Consider the following 24,018-nt stretch of genomic DNA (forward strand, 5'->3'; position numbering starts at 1 on the left):
TCTTTTCATCTCCAGAGTAATATATGGTCATCTGACTCAAAATGCCCCATGCCAGTCCATCTCATCTCTCCAATGCCTAATATGTCAATATTTATATTACTTAAAAAATTAAGTAAAGCCATGATCACTATGTTAATAGTGAATACTGTTAGTGCCTATCATAAAGCATATCTTCCAGGTACCATATTTTCTTATTAGTACATATGAAGACCCTTAGTGATGTGGTCTCTTATGAGTTGAACTACTACCTGAAAGGTTAGTGGCAGTTTGAACTGACCAGCCACTCTGCAGAAGAAAGATATGTCAGTCTGCTCTCATTAAGATTTACCACCTCAGAAACACAACAGACAACCGTAAGTCAATCAACTTGGCAGGAATGGGTTTGTTTCAACTTTTCGTATATAGTATGCAATACAAAGGGAGCTCTGGTGGCCTAATAGTAAGAAGCTAGGCTGCAATCCCAAAGACATGCCTTTAAGAATACACCAGCTGCTCTGCAGGAGAAGGGTGGGCAATCTCCTCCCATGGTACTCAGTAATAATAACAGCAGTACTAAGGATAGTTCGGTGAATGTTTTCTATTTTGTGGGGGTTTTTTTTCCTTCAGACATTGGCCTTTTAGTGCATCAAGTGAGGGGCCTTACCTGAAGGTAGATAAGTCATTATCTCTTCCTATCCACTGACTTCTCAACCTGGAACAAAAATTTTGGAAATGTACCCTAATGACAAGAAGGAGGTCATCTGATTCTCTGGGCTGGGATAGTAAGGAAAATGCATCTTAAACTCATTATCATCATATTGGAACTGACTTACAGCTGATGCTTAAGCAATTTATATTGTTGTTGTTGTGTACTGTCTTAAGCATTTATAGTGGCTGTAAATCTCAAGAGAAGAGATTTTTCCCTTTCTCCTTTAGAGCAGCTGGTGGATTTGAAATGCCTGTCTCTGAGTTAGCCGCACAACTCCTTACCCACTGGGCTATCAGAGCTCCCTGGGATTATAAAGGATTGTTCATTAATCCAAAAGTAGCAAAGCAATGCAGTAGTCACATTGCTTGCAGTTCTTATCCTCAGTTACAGATCTCAACAAATCGATCATACAGCTTGTGTGAACTCTAACTCAATAGTTGAGTGGTGTTGCCTACAATTTCCATTTAAAAGAAATAAAGTTATAGTTTAAGGAGCCTAATGAAAGAAAGTCAATGGAAAATAAAGAACAGCCCAACCAGGAAAACAACTCTGAATATGAGATTTTTTAAAATGCCACAAATACAATGTCAAGCTTCTTGAGTAATTCCACAGAACTGTATTACCAAATATATTTTTATCTCACTGTAAAATTTGGAATGTGTTAAGTCTCCTGGAAATTTTTTTTTCTCCTGGAAATTTTAAGGATCTACCTCTTTCCTTTTTTTATTGGAAAGTTTTTCTTCTTAGAGCACTATTGTATTGGGAACTACTGTACTCAGTTATCTTTAGGTTATGCTCAGACTAAAGAAGTGAACTATTTCTAGGTTCCTACTAAACAGTAAGAAATTAGAAATCTAATGCTAATCCCCTTGGCCTGGTAATTTATGTTAAGCTGCTTGTTTTCATCTCAAAATATATAGTGAAGAAGAAAACAACAGCATCTCTTCTGCATTATTTGTTTTCCTAACAAATAGACAAAGCCAGCCAACAATGGAATGGGATTTCAAAAGCTGTACATCTGCCATGTTAAGATGTTTCACCAACAGGGTTACCTGTACACTGACCACAATGACCAAAGATGTGGCCATGGTCACTGCGAAGGACTGGTAGTCAGCAATGTGCTGTCCGTCTTCTCCAGCTGAGTTGTAAAGAGCCCCATAGGGGATGAAGAAAAGGGCTAAGGAGGTGTAGATTCCATGTGCCACACAGATGAAAAATTTACGCTTGTTGAAAAGTAGATTTAGCTGTCCAGGTTCATAAAGCTGCGGACAGTCCATGCTGCTCTGGTCACTCACGTCCTGTTAAACAGAATGTTGCTTTAGCAGAGAAAAGTCGAAGAAGAAAACAGAGATGCCTCATAGTCCATGTCTCCAGAAACAGCAAAGACATTTTGTTAAGCATCCCCTCACATATACTACTCAGTAAACCAGAGCAAGGTATTATCTTGTTGTAATTCCCACAATAACCATGAAAATAATAAAATGATCCTATTTTACAGATAAGGAACTTGAGACTCAGATAAAGACTTATAAAAGATCATACAACAATTAAGTCATAGAAGCTATCCAAGTACTTAGGTCAGCTTTAAATCAGATACTTGACTTCAAATCAAAAGCTCCTTTTCATACCCTTCTACAACCTGCCACCCTTGAGAAGTATACGCAGGCTTTCAGAATCCCAGGCCATTTTGTGTAGTCAACTACCTGTAAATTGTCAAAGCAGCAAGTGGTAGCGACCAGGCAGCGGCAACAGAAAGCTGAGAGGGTGGAAGGGTGGGGTGGGGATTGTCAATTCTAAGCTGTCATTTTGGGGAAAGGAGGAGAGCAGGAAAGGAAGACAGAAGAAGGTTCAAATTCCAGATGGAATTCCAGGTGAAATGGGGACTGAAAAAGATTGAAGGTTTAAGTGTTCTATCCAGTGAGGCTTACAGTGTCTGTTACCAAGTGTTCAGGACAAGCAATCTGGGCAGAATGAGAAGCTATCACTCTTGGCAACAAATAGTTTTTGGGAAAAACTAAAGCATCATTGCAAACACAATGTGCCCACAAATCATCTCAGGAACAAATGCTGATTCAATAGGTGGAGCTAGAAATCCCACCTTTCCAACCAACCACACTGTAAACCCCAAAACCCAACTGCCAAGAACCAACACAGATACCAAGAGGTGACCCTTGAGCACACGGGAGGGTGACAGGAAGAGGAGATGCAGCCAAAAAGGGGAGAAGAACTACAGACTGTGGGCTCAGCGGGGGGAATCATATCCTGCTTCTCCCTTGTGGGTGTTAGGTTCACTGAACTGGATCCCAGGAGGAACACGGGCCAAGTCTCTCTAGGAAATCCTGCTTGGAGATACTGCTGGGATAGTACCTCCTCCGGCATACTGATTTGTGGGGTTAGATGCATAAGCTTTGAAACTCTACTTTTCTGAGTTCACACTTTGGCTCTGTAGCTTAGCAAGCACGTAGACCTAAGCCTGTTCATTAACCTGGGCCTCAGTTTCCTCATCTATAAAAAGCAAACAATAATGGCTTTCTCACTGGATCACTTCCATGATCAAATGAATGTAGGTAGTACCCAGTTGAGTGCTGCTCTTGTTGCTGTTAGGTGTTATGTCTCATAGCAACCCTATGAACAAAAGATCAGCACCTTGCTCTAGCCTCTGCCATCATCACAGTATCATTCATGCTCAGCCCACTGTTGTAGCCACTGGGTTAATGCATCTCATGAAGGGTCTTTCTCTCTTTTGCTGACCCTCTACCATTCCTAGCAGGATATCTTTTTCCAAGAACTAAGGCATCCTGACAACATGCTCAAATCTATATGAGACAAAATTCCACCATCCTTTCTAAGGAGTACTTGGCTGAACCAAAAAATAAGTCTTAAACAAAACATGTATGTATAAATAGTAATAACAGTAGTGAAAATGTTGTTGTTGGGTACTATTGAGTCAATTCTGATAATGACATGTGACTCCAGGTGACAGATTCGACTATTGGGTTTTTCTTTGGTGCCCCAGCTAGGTAGTTTTGAACTACCAACCATTTGGTTAGCAGCTGAGTGATTAATTGTTGTGCCACCAGGGGTCTTTAGTAAAAACATAACAACTTCCACCTAAAGCGGCCTGGCCACTGAACCTAGTTCTGTCAGTTATGAATTATCTTGCTTTAGAGCACGTCACTAGAACCTGTGAGTCTTCATTTCCTCATTATTAAATGTTTAAATGCATAGGTGACCACTTCCAGTTCAGCATTCCATGATTCTGTGATCCATTTAAGGGTCAAAGTTGACAGTGGGGGAAAGAACAGGGGGAGACACTCAACTTGATGGCAATAGGGACCTTATTATATTTTTTTTTAAATTGCACAATAACCATCTTTTCCCAGAATCTGCTTTCTTTTTATTATTTTCTTCCACATTCTGGGCAGCGACAAAGCACCAAGAAAAGAAACACTTGTAAACATGGGCACTTGGAAATGAACATCTTAACCCTTCTCATGTAGGGTCTTCAGGAGTTCAACACTTTTAGTAGAATTCTTCAAAGTACGCTGTTTGCAAACTGTCTTTTTTTTTTTTAAACATATGAGAACTAAGACTTCCAACTGACTAGGAAGCCAGCAGAACAGAATGAGCTCATAATGTGAAGATTTATATTTTGCAATAAGGCTTCAGGCCAGAAAATGGGGCCCAGCAAACGGGTCTATGAACAGCCTGGAGAAAGTCTGGTATCCTTAAAAATACTTGAAAAAATTTTCTTAAATAATACACTCTAATTGTGCCATGGAAACTCCCCTGGCTAGCCTTTCACTTCCCCATAGGCAGCCAGACCATGCTCCCCTTCCAGGAAGTACCTTCCAAGGCCCTGAGTGTGCCAAGGATGCACTGCTTTTTGATTGTGTCCCTCCCTCCCTTCTCCCCTTAGGAGCACATTGATGCTAGACAATAGAAGATTGTGTGCCCTTCTCTTCGTGGCTGGCAGGGGGTTTTGTGTCTTCCTCGCTCTTTGGCAGGCTGCGATGCCTGCCTGTGGTTTCTGTTCTGGGGCTGTGCTGGCCAAGGAAGCCCCACCACAGATGCCTGCCCTCTGTGTTTCAACCTCGGTCTGTGATATTCTACCTCTAAATGTCTAGTCTCTATCAATTCTCCGACACTAATGCAGCATCCTCCAGGATGTGAGCCACTTGATCCTCGTTCTGTGGTGCATGACTAAGTGATCACCTACCCAGTCACCCTCAAGTAGATTGTGATTTATGGTGACCCTGTGTATGTCACAGGGCAGAACTGTGTTGCAAAGAGTTTTCATTGGCTGACTTTTCAGAATTAGATGGTCATATTTTTTTACTTCCAAAGTACCCCTGGTGAACTTGAACCCCCTAGCACTAACCAAGGACTCCACTAATAGCTGATATATGGTGGTGGTAAAGAGGTGAAATGCTGTAGTCCTATATGAGTCTGGAAAAGAACAGACTAAATCAAGTTGAAGACTCTAGTAACTGCAGGTATTTTCAGAACCTTTAGAGTTATGAGGTAGTCAAAGGATCAAATGACCCTTCTTGGGGATCAAATCTGAAGGAACTTGGGATACACAAAAACCCATTGAAACAGTTGTATTTCTTGGACTTTTGCCATGAATCATCTACATAAAAGTTAGAAACAACCAAAGGCTTCAACAGAAGAAAATATGTTTTAAGGACAGAGAAGAGTGCATACCTGGTCAAAAAGCCCCATGGCTAAAACAGGCAGTGATGTGTAGACAATGTTGAAAAGGGTGATGAACCACTGGTCATAAACAGTCTGAAACAGCAGAACAACACGTCAGTGAGAAGCAGCATCCATAGTAATGAGACATTCAAATGTTTGGGTTCAATTAGCCATTCTTCTGTGGTGAGTTGAAATTTAGTCTTAGAGTCAGACAGAAGTTACTCCTGGGCAATATCTCCTACAAACTTGGCTGCCTTTATGTGATGACTAGACCTCTGTAAATTTTTCATCTCTAGAGTGGTACTTAAACCTTCCCTCCTGACAAACTTTGTGGTGGGAATGAAATACTATATATAGAACAACCAAAAAAACACCAGACACATATTAGACCCTGGTCTTTTGTGATGAGTTGTTTCATTATGCATTTTCAGTGGCTTTTAGTAAGTCCTGACTGCTGCTACCAAGAGTGTTGGTTTTGGATACAATTAAGACAAAGACATTGACAGTTTCAATGCTTTCTCCATCTATTATAATGTTGCCTATTGTCCCAGTGGTAAGGAAATTTGTTTTCTTGATGTTGAGATGTAATCCGTATTAAAGATTGTAGTCTTCGATGCTCTGTAGAAAGCGTTTCAGGTCCTCATCATTTTCAGTAAGCAAGGTTGTGTCATCTGCATAATGCAGGTTGTTGATGAGGCTTCCTCTAATTTTTATGCCACATTCTTCTTCATAGAGTCTGGTTTCATAGAGTCTGGTTTCATGAACTGTTTGCTCAGCATACAGACTAAATATTGTTGTTGTTGTTGTGTGCCGTCGAGTCGCTTGCGACTCATAGCGACCCTATGTACAACAGCCCTAAACTCTGCTCTGTCCTGTGCCAATCGCACTGTCTCTGACACTCCCATCCCAATTATCCCAGTCACTGAATCAATCCACCTCATAGAGAGCCTTCCCCTCCTCCGCTGTCCCTCCACCCTCCCAAGCATGATGTCCTTCTCCAAGGACCGGTCTTTCCTCACAACATGTCCAAAGTATGTTAGGTGGAGCCTCAGAATCCTTGCCTCCAAGGACCCACCCGGTTTAACCCTTTTCAAGACAAATCTGTTTGTTTTCCTAGCAGTCCATGGTACCCTCAATACTCTTCTCCAGCACCACAGCTCAAAGGCATCAATTCTCCTTCTATACTCCTTGGTCATTGTCCAACTCTCTGATGCATAACAAGTGATTGTGAAGACCATGGCCTGTATGAGATGCACCTTGGTCTCCAGAGAGACACCATTGCTCTTCAGTACTTTGGAGAGGTCCCTAACAGCAGACTTTCCCATGGCAATGGGCCTTTTAACTTCCTGGCTACTGGTGCCAAGAGTGTTGACTGTGGAGCTAAGCAAACTAAAGCTGTGTACAATCTCAATCTCTTCACCATCCATCCTGATGCTGCCAGCTGGCCCAGTGGTGAGAATCTTTGTCTTCTTGACATTAAGCCTCAATCCATACTGTAGGCTGCAGTCCTTGACACTCTGCAGCAGGCGCTTCAGGTCCTCTTCAGTTTCAGCAAGCAGGGTTGTGTCATCCGCATAACGCAGATTGTTGATAAATCGTCCACCAATCTTGACCCCACATTTCTCCTCATAGAGCCCAGCCTTCCGGATAATCTGTTCTGCATATAGGTTGAAAAGGTATGGAGATAGGATGCATCCCTGGTGTACGCTCTTCCCAATTTTGAACCATGCAGTGTTCCCTTGATCTGTTCTGACGACTGCCTCCTGGTCCAAGTATAAGTTTCGCATTAGAACAATCAAGTGTTCTGGGATTCCCATTCTTCTCAGAGTCAGCCACAGTTTGTTATGATCCACACAGTCAAATGCCTTTGCATAGTCAATGAAACACAGATAGACATTCCTCTGGTATTCTCTGCTTTCAGCCAAGATTCAGCTAACATCAGCTACAATATCCCTAGTACCACGACCCCTTCTAAACCCAGCCTGGACTTCTGGTAGTTCTCTGCTGATGTGCTGTTCCAGTCGTTTTGGGATAATCTTCAGTAAAATCTTGCTTGCTTGTGAAATCAGTGAGATTGTTCTATAGTTTCCACACTCTGTTGGGTCACCTTTCTTTGGAATGGGAACCAATATAGATCTCTTCCAGTCAGTTGGCCAAGTGGTTGTTCTCCAGATTTCTTGGCACAACTTGGTGAGCGCATCCAGGGCAGCATCTGTTAGCTGAACTATGTCAATTGACAGACTAAATAGGTAAGGATAAAAGGATGCATTTCTGATGCACACTCTTCCTGATTTTAAATCATGCAATGTTCCTTAGCTCCGTTCAGACAGCTTGATCCAGGCATAGATTTTGCAGGAAGACAATTAAATGTTCTGGGATTCCCATTCTTCTCAATGTTAGCCATAGTTTGTTGTAGTCCACAGTCAAATGTCTTTACATGGTCAACAAAAAGCAGACATTCTTCTGGTATTCTTTGCTTTCATCCAGAATCCACCTGACATCTGCAATGGTATCCCTGGTGTCCCTTCTAAAACCACCTTGAACTTCTGGAAGTTTCCTGTCAATGTACTTTCCAGTCATTTTTGTATAATCTTCAGAAATATTTTGCTTGCATGTGATATTAATGAAATTGTTTGATAATTTCCACATTATGTTGAATCTCCCTTCTTGGGCAGAAGAACAAAAATGGATGTCTTCCAGTTGGAAGCTGTTTTCCAAATTTCCTGGCATGAACTAGTGAGCATGTCCAGGGTTACATCTGTTAGTTGAAACATGTCCCTCAGTATCCCATCTATAACTGGAGCCTTATATTTTGCCAGTGTCTTCAATGCAGTTTGAACCTTTTTCTTTGTTACAATCGGCTCTTTTTCATACTGTACTTACTGAAATTTTTCTGTGTCAACCAATTATTTTAGTACAGTTATTCTGTGTATTATTTTCACCTTCTTTTGATGCTTCTTGGATCATTCAAAATTTTTCACATGGCATTCCTAAGTATTGCAACTCAAGACTTGAATTTGTTCTTTAGTCCTTTCAGTTTGAGAAATGTTGAGTGTTTTCTTCCTTTTTTATTCTCTGACTACAGCTCTTTGCAAATATTGTTATAATACTTTGCTTTATCTTCCCAAACTGCCCTTTGAAATCTTATATTCAACTCTTTTACTTTGGCATCTCTTCCCTTTGTTTTGGCCTCTCAATGATTTAATGCAATTTTCATAGTTTCTTCTGACATCGATTTTGGTGTTTTCTTTCTCTTCAAGTTTTTGTAATGGCCTTTTGCTGTTTTCATGTATGGTATCTTTGATCATCTCACAGCTCCTCTGGTCTTCAATCATTGATGATCAATGCCTCAAACTCATTCTTAAGATGATTTTTTTAATTCAGGTAAAATAGACTCAAGGTCACATTTTGGTTCCTGTGGATTTCTTTTCATCTTCTTCAGCCTCAATTTTAACTTCAGATGAATAGTCTATTCCACAGTCAGCACCTGGCCTTATTCTGATATATTGCTCTGGGCAAGTTCACTGCCAGGGACCCTTCCAAAATGCTTATAGGAGCAATTGTGTCAGTTTGAAGACTAAGGTACTCCTGACTCAGGCCATGGTATTTTCAATCACTTGCTATGCTTCTGTAAACTGAACAATGAATACGGATGACAGAAGTAGAATTGATGCCCTTGAACTGTGGTGTTAGAGAAAGGTACTTACTATTCCATGGACTGCCAAAAGAACAAACAGATATGTCTTGGAAAAGGTGCAACCAGAGTGATCTTTGAAAGCAAAGATGGTGAAGCTTTGTCTCTCATACTTTTGACATTTTGTTAGGAAAGGCTAGTCCTTGGAAAGGGAAATCATGCTTGGAAAGTTGGAAGATCAGTGAAAGAGTGGAAAACCCCCAAACAGGTAGATTGACTTGGGCTCAAGTGTATCAGAGATGATGAGAATGGCACAGGATAGCACAAGATTCAACTCTGTGTTTATAATGTTGACATGAGTCATATTTGACTCAATGATGTAACTCAGGTTAGCAGCAGCCTGACTGGTAAGACTCTAATCTATCATGGGTCCCTTATTATTGTAAGAATTTATTAATCTTCGCTGGCACATTTGAGATGACAGAAAATACCAAGATTTCATTTCCACTCAGTTTTCCCAGGAAAAAAAATTATTTTAAAAACTTAATATTTTGCTGAGCTCTAATTGCTTTATTGGTAAGAAGTTGCACCATCAATTCAAAGCCATGAAGTTTAAATTCACCAGCTGTTTTACAGGAGAAATATGGGCAGTCTCCTCCTCTGTGGTTACATACACTTGAAAAGCTGCTGGAGGGTCAGCTGTGAGTTGTTCCACCTCAATTGTATGCAACAACAATGCTATTAAAAGCCAGTGTCATTAATTAAAAGCAAAAGGAATAAAGACAGCGGAAGAATGCTCATTAAAATTATGTTTATCACCTCATACCAAGTAAACTCTTTTACTTTTGTCACTTGGAAATATTAATGGTACACCTATACTTACTTAAAGTTGTGGCAAAATTATTTTCTATTCATAAATATATTTCAGTGCTATATAGCTTACAATTCACAGTTGCTACCCATGATGTAACTTGCTTGATATCTAAGATACAGTTTAAATAACTATCTTTTAAAATTAATACATGTAGATATAAAAATAGAACTCAAACCCATGAATTTGATAATTTTCACTTCTTGTTGCCAATACTTGCTGTCATTTTTTTCCCCTGATGAATTTCTGTTAATACAACCTTGATGCCAAGGTATCAATTACTTCTGCCTTATTTAAAACACATTAACTCTCAGCCACTATATATTCAGTGTATTGTAAGAGTGACCACTTTCTTCATGGAAGAATGTTTCCTGTTTATGTTTTCCTCAAATATACATTCTGAATTAAAATTCTCCATTAAGATTCCAAAACATGCACGTTGAAGTAAAAACTAAATAAAAATTCATAAAAAGGAATATTCGTTGTACATAAAGAGAGAAACTATTTTAAAATTCCTATTAAATATCTGTTCTTCCTGAGTTCAACGCTCAAGTCAACTATTAGTTATTTCATTGTATATTGTCAATTGTATTAACTTAATTGTATATTGTCAATTGTGTTATGCATATAAAAATGCTCTATTTATTAGTGAGGAGTCATGAAAGGGCCATTTGGAATTCAGGGAATCTTGTTAAAGAAAGAAGAGCTTTTACCAACCTGAGCTGAAAAACCACAGAAGAAACCAAACCAGAAATGCACAAGTGTGAATGCAAAATTCTTATAGAAGAAATAGCATAAGAATTTGCACATTCTGAAATAGGACCACCTTCCATGAACCAGGAGAAGCCTTTGCAGGTATCGAAACTGTGCAAATGAATAGTCACTAGCCAAGACTGCCTGCAGTCCTTCTTGCCCGCTGATGCCAATGCCAATGTGAGCACCTAAAAAAGAAAGGAAACACACTATCATTCCTGAAACAAATGCACAATAGCCTTCTTTAGGCTTATTTAGATATAGAAATCACACATCTGTAAACAGATATAGTTTTATTGGTTTCTTTATTGTGGGTTTTTTTTAACATACATTGTTGTTGTTGTTGTTGTTATGTGCCGTCGAGTCGTTTGCAACTCATAACGACCCTATGTACAACAGCCCTAAACCCTGCTCTATCCTGTACCAATAGCATTGCCTCTGACACACCCATCCCGATTACCCCAGTCACTAAATCAATCCACCTCAAAGAGGGTCTTCCCCTCCTGCACTGTCCCTCTTCCCTACCAAGAGTGATGTCCCTCTCCAAAGACGTGTTTCTCCTTACAGCATGTCCAAAGTATGTCAGACGGAGCCCCAGAATCCTTGCCTCCAAGGAGTAGCCTGGTTTAACCCTCTCCAGGATGGATCTGTTTGTTTTCTTGGCAGTCCATTCAATACTCTTCTCCAGCACCACAGCTCAAAGGTGTCAATTCTCCTTCTATCCTCCTTAGTCATTGTCCAACTCTCTAATGCATAACAAGTGATTGCAAAGACCATGGCTTGTATCAGGCGCACCTTAGTCTCCAGAGAGACACCGTTGCTCTTGGGTACTTTAGAGAGGTCCCTAACAGCAGACTGTCCCATCGCAATATGTTTTTTTTATTTCCTGGCTGCTGGTGCCAAGAGTGTTGACCATGGAGCTGAGCAAATGTACATTATCTCATGAAATACGATAGGTATTTATCTTACTTTTACAAAAGAGGAAATAGAACTCAGAAAAGTTCAGCAAATTTACACAAGTTCTAACACTTGTAAATGGCAGAGCTGAGACAAAATTTGCCCATGTCTTGGGACTCCAGAGCCATGGCTTCCTCTTCCTCATGGGGACTCAGTACCTCCCCAACAATCAAAGATAGAAGACAGCATCTTTTGTGTGCCATATGGTATACAGTCACCAATGCCCTATGCTAATCTGAAAACATAAAGAAGGTTTAACTAAAGAAAGGTAAAGAAGTATTTTGGTAAATGTATATTATGATAGTGAGAAGTATTTTAATAATGATCAGTGTGTTAGACCTAGAAAGAATCGTTCATTTTAGAACCACTGACAAAAGTCTGTTCTAATGCAATCTTTATGACATGTTCCCAAGTGCTGAACTTGAAGACACAATAAATTCAGCATATCCATTGGCATGCCCTCTTACTTTTGATCATGCTGACGTCATTGGCTCCATCACCAACTGCCAATGTGACAGCATTTTTGTGCTTCTTCACCAGCTCTACTACTTGTGCTTTCTGGAGCGGAGTGACACGGCAGCATACTACTGTCTTACACAAGCAAGCAAGTTCTAGGAGGTCATTCTTGACATCACTTTCTAGAGCATGAGCCTATGTTACAAAAAAAAATTGTAAGTCATCAAAATTATTTAAAATAAGGAATATAAAAAATTTCAGAAATGATCAGAAAACAATGAGTTAGAGATATAACCCGAGAGTCTGAAAATTCTTGTTTCTCAATGAATTCTTTTCATGTAGTTTCATTTGCTTCAATTCAGATTTTAGCAACCCAAGCAATAAAAACTAAATAAATGGGTACTGAACTATTAAATGGCAAAAAAATTTCAAAAGGTAGAAGACAGAATCTTTTGTGCACCCTTGACATCTTAAGTGCTAAAGAAATTCTCACACTCTTACACACTAGCTCATTGTTTGTTGAGTCAGAATTCATAGCTGACCCTCCAGCAGGTTTTCAGAAGCTGTAAATCACATGGCTTTACATCATTGGGAGCTCTGGTGGCTTAATGATAAGGAGTTGTGCTACTCTAAGGGAGAAAGATGGGCAATCTCATCCAGTGTAATTTGTTGCTGTTTTTGTGTGCCATGGAATTACCTGGGACCCATAGCGACCCTATGTACAATAGCTCCGAAGCCTGCCCTAACCTGAACCAGTCTTACTGACACTGACACACCTACCCCCATTATCCTAGTTACTGTCTCAATCCATCTGTTCCGGGGTCTTCCTTCTCCAAGGACTGGTCCCTCTGGCCACGTGCCCAAAGTTTGTGAGACAGGGCTTCAAAATCCTTGCCTCCAAGGAGAAACTTGGTTCTACTCTCTCCAGGACAGACCTACCTCTGAAAACTCACCAAAGGGTTAATGGTGAGTTGGTTCTTAAAGTACATAGGAGGTGATTGCTCATTTTTCTCCCACAGAGCAGCTGGTGGATTCAAACCACCCACCTCTGGGGTGATAGTGAAACTCTCCACCCACTAGACAACTAGAGTTCCCTGGGGAATCTATAGAAACAGATAAAAATTAAAAATAAGAGACACTGTCCCCATCTCATCAAGCTTAGAATGAACTACAAAATAAGGGTGATTGTTATTGTTGTGTTACAGGATGGAATTTTTCTTTCCTTTGTATTATTGCTCTGTTTCTCTAATTGTTAATGCTTGAGCAAAATTAAAAGCATATGATGTGGAGATTGTTTCTCGAAGAAGTTAGTAATTGAAACTAAGAAAGAAAAGCCTATGTAAAGGTTATTTTGATAAGGTTCTCTGAAAAGCTTCATCACTTGCAAACATGTACAAAACTTTAGAGTTGCCAAGAAATTACTATAAAAGAGAACATAATCCTTTCCTTTTAATTGTATGATTTCTCTTATAAAAATGTACACTATTTAATAAGCTTATTAGGAATAATAAGAATCTATTATCTAAACATTGAGTGATGGGTATCTATGAAGGAATATTTGAATAAGTGAAAATCTTTTATCTATAAATTACTTAGAAAGAAATTCACAGCCCTTTACATCTACTGCCTACCTTCCTTTTGAGCTTTATCTTTCAAGATCATCTTTAGAATACTTGCTATTTCTGCCATGTCGTTACGTGTTTCTTATAATTTGACAGTTTACTTCTTACTTCTGAGCCTTTAATCTTGGTACTACCTCTTTCAGAAAATACCATTTCTTCCAAAAAGTCTTCCCTAACTTTTCCAAGAGGAATTAAATATGCCTGCATCTATGCTCAAAGCATTGTGTTCATTCTTCAATGATAGCATATGGCATGCCACTGTGTGATTATCTCCCCTAATAGATAGTCATATTCTTAATTCTGATCCTATTCTCATTCATACCCTAGATCCTAGCACTATGACCTTAAAAATATGAATGGTATAGAGAGGGGGGTGGAAGGTGAGAGAGAGAGAAAAAAGGTAAGGAAGGAGGGAGGGAGGGAGGGAGGGAAGGAAGGAAAGAAGGAAGGAAGGAAGGAAGGAAGGAAGGAAGGAAGGAAAAAAATGTGGTTCTAGTAGAGGAAATCATCGTGTGCAAGTCTATAATTCCTAGAAAATATTTAGCATTTTCAAGTACTTTCTCTCTTTGTAGAACTGAACACATATATATGACTTGCTGTCTTACCCAATATTGTCCCACTTCTTTTGTCTTAGTATCAACAAGCAGTAAATTATTATTATTATTATTATTAGTATTATTATTATCAAGGCACTAGGACTCTATAATAAAAAATACTAGTTAAATTATGCGAAGAATCAGGATTTGAGCAAACTGAGATCATGACTTCTTTGTAAAAAAGCACCTAATCATACTAGCAGAAATAAGATCAAGTCTTCATAAAATAGTCTGATGAGACTGAAGGGTTGAAGCTAAAGGATTCTTGAAGAGTATCGACTTTAGTGCCTTCTTTAAACATAAAGACAGATGTAGGGGAAAGCGAACATAGTTGCCTGAATAATCTAATTTGGCCATACACTGACCACTTTGAGCATGAGAGAAAGTCAAAACAATACTTAGTAGGAGCCCTTTTTGCCTTATAGTCCCTAACAGCTCTAAATCCCAGCTGGAAGGCTTATAATTTTCAGTTGCTGGTCATCTGTACAAGGAAGAGGAGGTTTATGTCATCTGGACAACCTTTCAACTGAGCTTGGCCTGTAGTTGAGCTCTGTAACTTTCCATGGTGTAGACGGCAACACATCATTACGTCTGGGATCCAGCTGGATAATACTCTAAGCACTAAGAGCTAACAGACAGCTGATCACAAGGGGGAAAATACAATATTTTCATTTCCAACTCCTTCTGTCCTCTAAAAAATTGTCTACAAGAAGATACACTTATTTTCCAGACTCTGAAATAAAAATTATTATCAAAGCCAGAGAAAGATGCTAGATTAGCTTGTTGCGCATCGAAATTATCATTTCAGTGAAGTGCAATTGGAGCTTTTGTCTTTTTAAATTAGAAACTCAAAGGAGTGTTTTGATATTTGTTCAAGATTTGGAACCTGAACTACATTAAAAGAGCAATGCAAGTTTATTCTATTCTGACAAGAAACAGATTTCCTAATCAAAGCAAATTGTTTGGCATTGCGGTAAAATGCTGCTACTTAGCAAAACCACTAGAGGTATCTTAATGGCAATAATTTGGTGTGGTAATTATACGAAGGTCAAGTTGTGCTCAGCAAATCACTAATATTAATAAGAACAATAATTAGAATGCATCCATCCAGTTGCATTATTTTAATTAACCAACAGCGAGCTATGACACTCTCCCATTAGTAAAACACTGAAGTCATGCTGTTAGATGTTCTACTGTCATTGATAGTCTGTTAATTCAGACTATTCCTTTGGACCCTCCCCTTGACTGCAGTGGTTCCAACAAGAATGTATGAAATATATATTAGAAGTTTCCCTTCCTTTTGCAAAGAGGAAATCACTCTAGACGCCTTGTTTCTACTGGTGTCATTTGTTTGGAAAATGCAAAAAGAAGTCTCATTATAACTACACAATAGAGATGATTATTGGGGTGGAAAAGGAAAAAGAACAAAAGCCTTAAGCAGACTCACCAAACTGTGGCCATTTATGATTAAGGCATAATCTCCTGTTATGGTTTCTTCTACAGTTGAGTTCAACTCCAGCTGCTGCTTTTTTTCACAAACTACATGGCCATTGGAAAAACTTCTGCTTTGTCCAAACAAACTTTCCTTTGCTTTCCTTAGAGAAGGAGAGGAGAAGCAAATCATAACAGCATACAACACATACCTATTAACTCTAATGAAAGAGAGTGACCGAGAGGTAAATTCATTTCGTCACTATTCAGACAGGCTTGGCACAAGATCCAGTTTCAGTAAGCTGGCTCGATAATTCCTTGTGATGGGGATACCATAACAAATTTCCAAATTCCAGGAAGTTAGAGGGTAAACATTACAAAAACAGAATCATCTTGGATGTTTCAAATTACCTAAACTCTAAATCACCATCTTGAGCTGAGTTTGAACTACAGGTTTTTGATAACATTGGGACAGAAGGTTGTCTGAGCTTCAAAGACATGAGAAACATTGATATGGCATGCAACATTACACGGTGAAGTTAACAGAACGTAAAAGACTAAAAGAAGGTTAATCTTGGAACTCCAGGGAATCTAGATATGAAATAAATGCATCAATTTGCAAAACAATGTATTATGATCCAGCTTAAAACAGAGTCCACTGAGACTTTGTTCATTTAAAAAAACATTTTTGACAATAAAACAATTGATGATATTTACTGAATTGCCACAGTTATTGTAATATAATAGAGTATTTTAAAGGAAAATTGTACTCATCAGCTTAAACAATAGAATAAGTCTTCTGGGAAAGACACTATAGACTACAAAATGTAGAGGTTAATTTCCAGATGGAAAATCCCTTCAAATGCCTAATCAAATTAGCAATGGCTGTGGAGCAATCCTGCCCACATCCCATCCTTCTCTGCTGTTTAGGAAGACAAATTTATGGTGACATAACACCCTTGGAAGTAGGATTGCATTGTTCCCTTCAAACTGGAAAAATGGTGTGTTTAAAGGAAGGCAAATTTCCTCTCTAAGGACCCTTGGCTTCAGGATGTATGACAAGCTTTGGGGTAGCACAGTGCAGGTTGATGTGACTACAGAAGCTTCAACCACAACTAGAGAATTCTGCAGCAGGGGACTTAGCACATCCACGCTCCCTGCCCACGGGAACCCAAGCCAGCCACTGACACTTTAGGCCACAACGTACATACTCAGAACCTGCCCCCACAAGAAAATGAGGAGTCAGAGATAAGCCAGACAAATGAAGGTTTTGCCTTCCAGCAGAATGAGATGGCTCCCTGAAGGCTCATTCTATATAGAAAACACTAGTGAAAATGGTTTTATGTTGAAGGCCCTCTGAAAGAAGAGAGCTTTCCTGTAAAACAAAACAACCACTTTAGCCCTCAGCTTTCTAATTATTTTAAATGCTCCACTAATTGTTTACATACTAAGTTTTAAAAAAAAAATAAAAATTATCCTCTGACTCAACATCTCCTTCTGCTGTTCAGGACCAAAATGACAGCTAGCATGCAGGAACCCAGAGGTGACATGGCTCTGGCTCCAAGGATGATATTTTTATCAGACATCTAGCAGTTTGGATAACCAGAGCAAAGGATTTATCAATTCAGTGTGATACGTGTGAAATGTAGGGAGTTAGGGTGGGGAGGAGATGGCAGAGTCAACATGAAAAATCATGGTTGTGGGAGTACCAGACTTTTGCATCAGACAGTTATGTCAGGGGTCCTCCTCATTGTCAAGAAAATTTACAGCCCTACATAAGAAAGAAATCTGGGAGATGCATCTCTTAGAAATGAGCATTTCTCTATTTCTCTGGTGAAGTTTCGGAGCTTACAAATTGGGTCCTAAGAAAGCTCGGAAGGGAAAACATCTCCTGAGGTTTCCTTTTTAGTCAAGTTCCCACTCACGCTGAATAAGTGACTCAATCTCTGTTTTCCCCCCAGAGAATGAAAACATTCCAAAGAAGGGTGAAGTTCATGAAAGTATTGGCTGAAACTCTATTTACTTAGGAGTTTTTCCCCCTAAACTGTCTTCCTAACATCTCACATGAATCCTTTTCCAGGCAGAAAAGGGACAGTTTCTCCAGCTCAGCTTAATTTCTATTGTAACCCACTCCCTCTACAGAGGCCAACAACCCTTCGTCAGATAGGGCTCCCATATTTTCAGCCCTTTGCCCATGCTGTATAGCAGCATTCCTTTTACTGCCTGGAACTTAGCCCTTCAAACACCAGCTGGTTCTCACAAAAACCAATTTATTAGTGGAGGAGGGGGGAAGCCACACTAACTCCTTTCAATGAAAAATGAACTATACATCTTTGCAGGCATTGCACACAATGGTTAACCACAGAATACAAATAACAAATGCTAAAACAAAAGAGGGCCTGTTTTTTCCAAACTCTGTAACGGAGCGCAGTTTATTACAATGTTGGCATGCAGAAATGCATTAATGATTGAGGCGACAGTGGCATTTGCAAGGCCCTGCCACCACAAGCATAACAAAGCAGAGTCAGGTCCACATGGGCTTGCATGCAATGTACAAAGAAGAAAAGAGAGGGTAGGAAAAAGATCCATATGGTCAGCCCTATGGAAGCTTTCTGTGTTCAAACAGTTAAAGAACCTGTTAATAAACAGATAGATATAGGACACCAGACTTAAATGAAGACAATCTTGGCTTTGGTGCAAAGACTAGAGATTGGACTTGTTAACTGGAAATGAAGCTTTCCTTCTGACATCTCACATGTTCTTAGCCTAATATTTAACCTCTTGTCACCTTGATTAGTAAGTGAAAGATTAGACACCAAGTCTTCAAATTCCTAGTTCTTTCATGGTTCAAATCCACCATCTGCTCCACAGGAAAAAGATGGGAAGTCTCCTCCTGTGTGATTTACTGCCTCTAAAATCCTGCTGGAGGGTCAGCTATAAGTGGGTTCTGACTTGACAGCACACAACTACAGTCTATTAAACCAAACTGGTTTACAGGTAGTGTTGACAGGTAATCGGTTACTGGCTGCTTCTGATTTGACACTAAGACATTGTACCAGAGGACAGCTAGTAAAATCACAAAAGCAGGGTGGGAATGACACAGTCAGAGGCAGTGACACCAAAATTATTGTCTATAAAATTTTGTTTCAATATTTCAAGAGAAATGCATTAGTTTTTGAAAGACATTCCTGTTGTTGTTTGGTGCTATCAAATTGACTACAACCTGTGGCAACACTATAAACAAAAGATCTGAACCCTACCATCTCCACACTTACTGACACATTAGAGCCCACTGTGGTAGTCACCATGTCAATCCACCTGATAGAGGCTCTTCCCTCTCCATCACCGATCCTCCACCTTTCCGAGCACTATGTTCCTCTTCAAGGAATAGCTTCTCCTAGCAACATGGCTAAAGCATGTGAGATAAACCCTGATCATCTTTGCCTCCAAAGTGCACTCCAGTTGCACCCTTCCCAAGACATATTTGTTTGTTCTTTTGGCAGTCCATTAGATGTTCAGTTTTCTTCTCCTACACCACAGCTCAGAGGCATCAATTATTTCTCTGTCATCCTTACTCATTGCCCAGCTCTCAGATGCATAACAAGTGATTGGAAAAGACCATGGGTGAGTCAAACACACCTCAGTCCTCAAACTGACATCATTACTCCTCAATATTTAGGAGAGGTCCCTAACTGCAGAATTTCCCAGTGCAATATATCTCTTGATTTCCTGACAGCTGGTGCCAAGGGTGTTAATTGTGGATCCAAGCAAAATGCTATCACGATGCTGCCTATCAATCCGGTGGTTAAGAAATTTTGGTTTCTTGACATTGATTCAAATGCAATCATATTAAGGTTGTATTCTTTGATCTACAAGTGCTTCGAGTCCTCCTCACTTTTAGCAAGATTGTGTCATCTACATAACACAGGTTATTGATTAATTTCCCTCTACTCCTGATACCATATTTCTCTTCATAGAGTCCATCTTCTTGAATAATTTGCTCAGCATATATATAGATTGAATAGGTATGGAGAGAGAATACAATCCTGACATACTCCCTTTTTCATTTTAAACCACGTAGTGCTCCCTTGTTCTGTACATTCTTCTTCTTGTTATGTATCATAGGGTTGGAACTGACTCATAGCTGACCCTCCAGTGGGTTTTCAGAGGCAGTTAATCACCCCAGAGGAGGTTACTCATCCTTTCCCCATGGAACATCTGGTGGATTAGAACCACATGCTTTCACAGCACGGCTTCTTGCCACTAGACCACCAGAGCTCTGTAGTTAATTGTAATAACTGCAATATTTTTTAAAAAAAATTCCACTTACATGTATTAGGAGGAACAGCTGTAAGCAGATATTAGTGATTAGAACATGCAATGTGATAACCATAAATACAGGAAAACTGGATATTGTTAAGAAAGGAATGGAATGCATGAATATTGACATACTAGGTATTGGCAAGATGAGATGGACTGGCATGGGACATTTTGAGTCAGAAGATCATATGTTTTAGTATGCTGGAGATGAAAAGGTGAGGAAATATGAGGTTTCTTTGGTAGTTAAAAAAGTTATTTGTAGATCTGTCTTGAAATACAATATTGTGAGTGAAAGGATAGTATCCATACACACCCAAGGAAGTCCAGTGAATACCACTATCATTCAAATATATGCACCAACAACCAGAGCCAAAGAGGAGGAAGAAAAAGATTTCTACCAACTTTTGCAATCAGAGATTGATTGAACATGCAATCAAGATGCATTAATAATAGTGGGGGACTGGAATACAAAAGTTGGTAACGGAGAAGAAAGATCAGTAGTTGGAAAACAGGGACTTGGTGACAGAAATGAAGCTCGAGATAGAATGATGGAATTTTGCACAGTGAATTATTAATTATAAATACATTTTATAAGAAATGTAAACACAGGCTATACACATGTATTTCACCTGATGGTATGCATGGCAGTCAGATCAATTACATCTATAGAAAGAACCACTGGAGAAGCTCAATATCAGCTGACTGTGCTGGCTGTGGAACAACTACTCATATGCAAGTTCAAGCTGAAGCTGAGGAAAATTAAATCAAATCCATGGGAACCAAAATTTGACCTTGAGTCTATCCTGCCTGAATTAACATACCCATAAGACTAACATACAATGCAAAGTTGTGTTTTTAATCTTTTACTATTTTGACGTGCTCCAGTCAGAGATGTCATTATTATCAAATTACAACAATGATTCACATGGTTTCATACACACACACTGTAAACTTGCACTATTGTTTTCATGACCTCTGATGTTTCTGAAGTCATTGATTTTTGTTAAATTTCCTGGTGTTTAAATTATAATATTGTGGCAATTTATGAAGCTCTATCAACTTTTCTTGAGAATGGAACAGCAAGTAAAGGGGAATTTTTTTTCATTTATTATTAATGTAAATGAAAATTTACAGAGACTTTGGATTTCTAGTCATTCATTGTAGCATTTTCTCTCCTTCCAACCTTCCCCCCTAGTACACTACCTGCTTGGAAAAGTAAAAGAAAAATTATTTCATTGTTTTACAAACCCTCCCCCAGGTCCACTCCACCATGTAGAATTTGCTCTAGACTCGTGTCATGACAAAAATACCTAATCACATATCCCTTTTAAACAGTTTTCTCCCTCATCTGTTTCAATGCAGTATACATTATTGAACACCTCTTTCTCAGTCTCTCCCCAACCCTCATGTCAGTCTTTTTTACAACAGTGGCACTATGCAGTATTTGTCCTTTTGTGACTGAGATACTTCACTCAGCCTAATGGCCTCCAGAGTCACCCATTTTGAATAATATTGTATGAGTTCCTTGTTTTTCAATGCAATGTAGTATTCCATTGTGTGGATATACCACAGCTTCTCTACCCATTCATTTGCTGATGGACACTTAGGTTGTTTCCAACTCCTTGCTATTGTGAACAAAGCCATAGTAAACATGGGTGTGCACATATCTGCTTGGATGTCAGTTATGATCTCTTTGGGGTATATCCCCAGTAGTGGAATTGCTGGGTCAAATGGTATCTCTATTTGCAACTTTTTGAGAAAGCGCCATACTGCCTTCCACAGTGGTTGCATCGTTTTACACCCCCACCAACAGTGAATAAGGGTTCCAGTTTCTCCACAACCTCGTCAGCGTTTGTTGTTTGCTGTTCTGTTAAATTTTGCTATTCTTACTGGGGTGACATGATATCTCATAGTTGCCTTGATTTGTATCTCTCCTAGAGCTAGGGATTTTGAACATTTCTTCATGTGCTTGTTGGCCATCTGAATGTCTTCCTTGGTGAAGTGTCTGTTCATATCCTGTGCCCATTTTTTCTATTGGATTATTTACCTTTATCTTGTTGTGGTGCTCAAGTATTTTATAGATTCTGAGTATAAGTCCCTTATCTGATATGTCATTACCAAATACTTTTTCCCAGTCTGTGGCTTCCTTTTTCACCCTGTTGGAGAAGTTTTTGCATGTGCATAGGGATTTGATTCTTAGAAGGTCCCATTCATCTATTTTATCTTTTCCTGGTTGTAGGAAGGGGAAAATTTTTTTAAGTCTTTCACTAAGTTACTAACAAAATTCAGTGTAGAAATAATTTACAAAACAATTTTATTGTTACTATTCATATCAAAAATATTACATTTAAGAAATTCACTATGTGATAAGCTCTATCGCTTATAGTCTATTATTATAGTGAACTGTAAACATTACTAAAAATTTGATAATATCTAGTAAAGAAGAGGAAGAAGGTGGAGTTGTGGTGAAACTGAATTACAGCATTGTACAAAGCCACCAAAGAAAATCTAGTGACGCTACTTAAAACAGTACCATACTGCCCACATTAGAGAAAGTGCATGAAATCCTCATTTCAAGCCCGATCTATCCCGTATTACCTGTATGACTTGATGGCAGTTAATCCTATGCCAGTTTCATTGTTAAGAATTAGGAAACAGAAATGACTAATCTGAATGAGTCACTGACTAATCAAAATAAATATCAACTATGAAAAGCTAGGTAGCTAGCTGCTCAACTTTTTTGCTGTTGTTAAAAGACCTCAAGATTACTTAGGGCTCTAATGTTTTACAGCTTGTAATGGAAATTCAACCAAGTAGAATATTTTTTCCTGGGTCACTGGAATTTGGTAATGAGGACTGTTTGACCTGTAGAGCATTTTTAAAAAATCTGTGTGGTTTTTAAGGAGAATATAATGATGCCCTCACCAAAGACCCCACCATTCCCTAATGTTATATATAAAGTCTGTATCCCATTACTCCTCACCTGGCCCCGAAGCTATTTGCATTTTAGTCAAACAAATAACATTTCATCCAAAACAGGGTCAAAAATTACATAGGATTATTTTGTTAAACAAAACATATTCTAAGTTATTCCACTGGTATGATTCTCAGAAGTAATAAAACAACTTGATGGTTTACCTTCTCTAAATCCCAAACCAAACACACTATCTTCAAGTTTTATTACTCATGAAGACCGTCTGTCAGGTTTCTGAGGCTATAAATCCGGGGAGCAGCTGGTGGATTCAAATTTCCAACCTTTTAATTAGGAGTCCAATACCTACCGTGCTAGAAAACTCTAGTGGACTCGTGGGGAAGGAATTGTGCGATCAACTAAAAAAAATCACATGGTTCAAATCCACCAGCTGCTTTATGGGAGAAAGATGAGCAAACTCTTCCCATGTGATTTACAACCTCTGAACACCTACTGGAAGGTCAGCTATGAGTTGGTTCCGACTCAACGGCACATAGCAACAACCTTATCCTGATATGCCACCAGTGCTCTTTTTAATTAGCTTTATAGGGTTTTTGAAGGCCTGTTATATTTCAGATGTGGGTGGCCAATCCTTCTTCTTAGTCTGTCTTAATTTGGATACTTAGTTTTAGAACATATCTAACAGACAAGCATTTTACTGAGCAGATGAAAGAAGTAACACTACATTCAACGTCCCCCACCCCCAAGCATGTGTGTCTTGTCCCTTCCCTTTCCCTGCTAAGTCAGCGTTTCTTGCACTCCTGCCCACCCAGTCCAGACCTCCACCCCCGAGTCACCCCTTGATATGATAGCTCAGTCCACAAGTCACTTCTGTGATGTCTTGCACCACACACTGCTACTGGTCTAGTACTATGAGAATAAAATACAAATGTGCCACCTTTCAAACCACTAAAATGACAATCTCAGTATATGTTCTTTTCGGCAGAGGCATTTGTGTTGATGCAGTGTATAATCAACTTCATAATCATCTGAGAAACTCTAGCAGAGTGCAATCATAAAT

The 24,018-nt window shown here is 39.2% G+C and overlaps 1 protein-coding gene across 1 annotated transcript in view; it reads right to left on the minus strand.

The window, feature by feature from the left end:
• Nucleotides 1-24,018, minus strand: part of ATP8B4 (ATPase, class I, type 8B, member 4) — a 229,142-nt gene that overhangs the window by 15,700 nt on the left and 189,424 nt on the right. Inside the window, exons 17-21 of the mRNA XM_006895328.1 lie at nt 15,723-15,870; nt 12,069-12,252; nt 10,609-10,832; nt 5,396-5,479; nt 1,741-1,986 (exon numbers count right to left, since the gene is read on the minus strand). Coding sequence (XP_006895390.1) covers nt 1,741-1,986; nt 5,396-5,479; nt 10,609-10,832; nt 12,069-12,252; nt 15,723-15,870 — 886 coding nt within the window. The remainder of the gene's footprint in view (nt 1-1,740; nt 1,987-5,395; nt 5,480-10,608; nt 10,833-12,068; nt 12,253-15,722; nt 15,871-24,018) is intronic.

Source organism: Elephantulus edwardii, unplaced genomic scaffold, assembly GCF_000299155.1.
Source record: "Elephantulus edwardii isolate Elephantulus edwardi_28Jun2011 unplaced genomic scaffold, EleEdw1.0 scaffold00164, whole genome shotgun sequence".
NCBI lineage: Eukaryota > Metazoa > Chordata > Mammalia > Macroscelidea > Macroscelididae > Elephantulus > Elephantulus edwardii.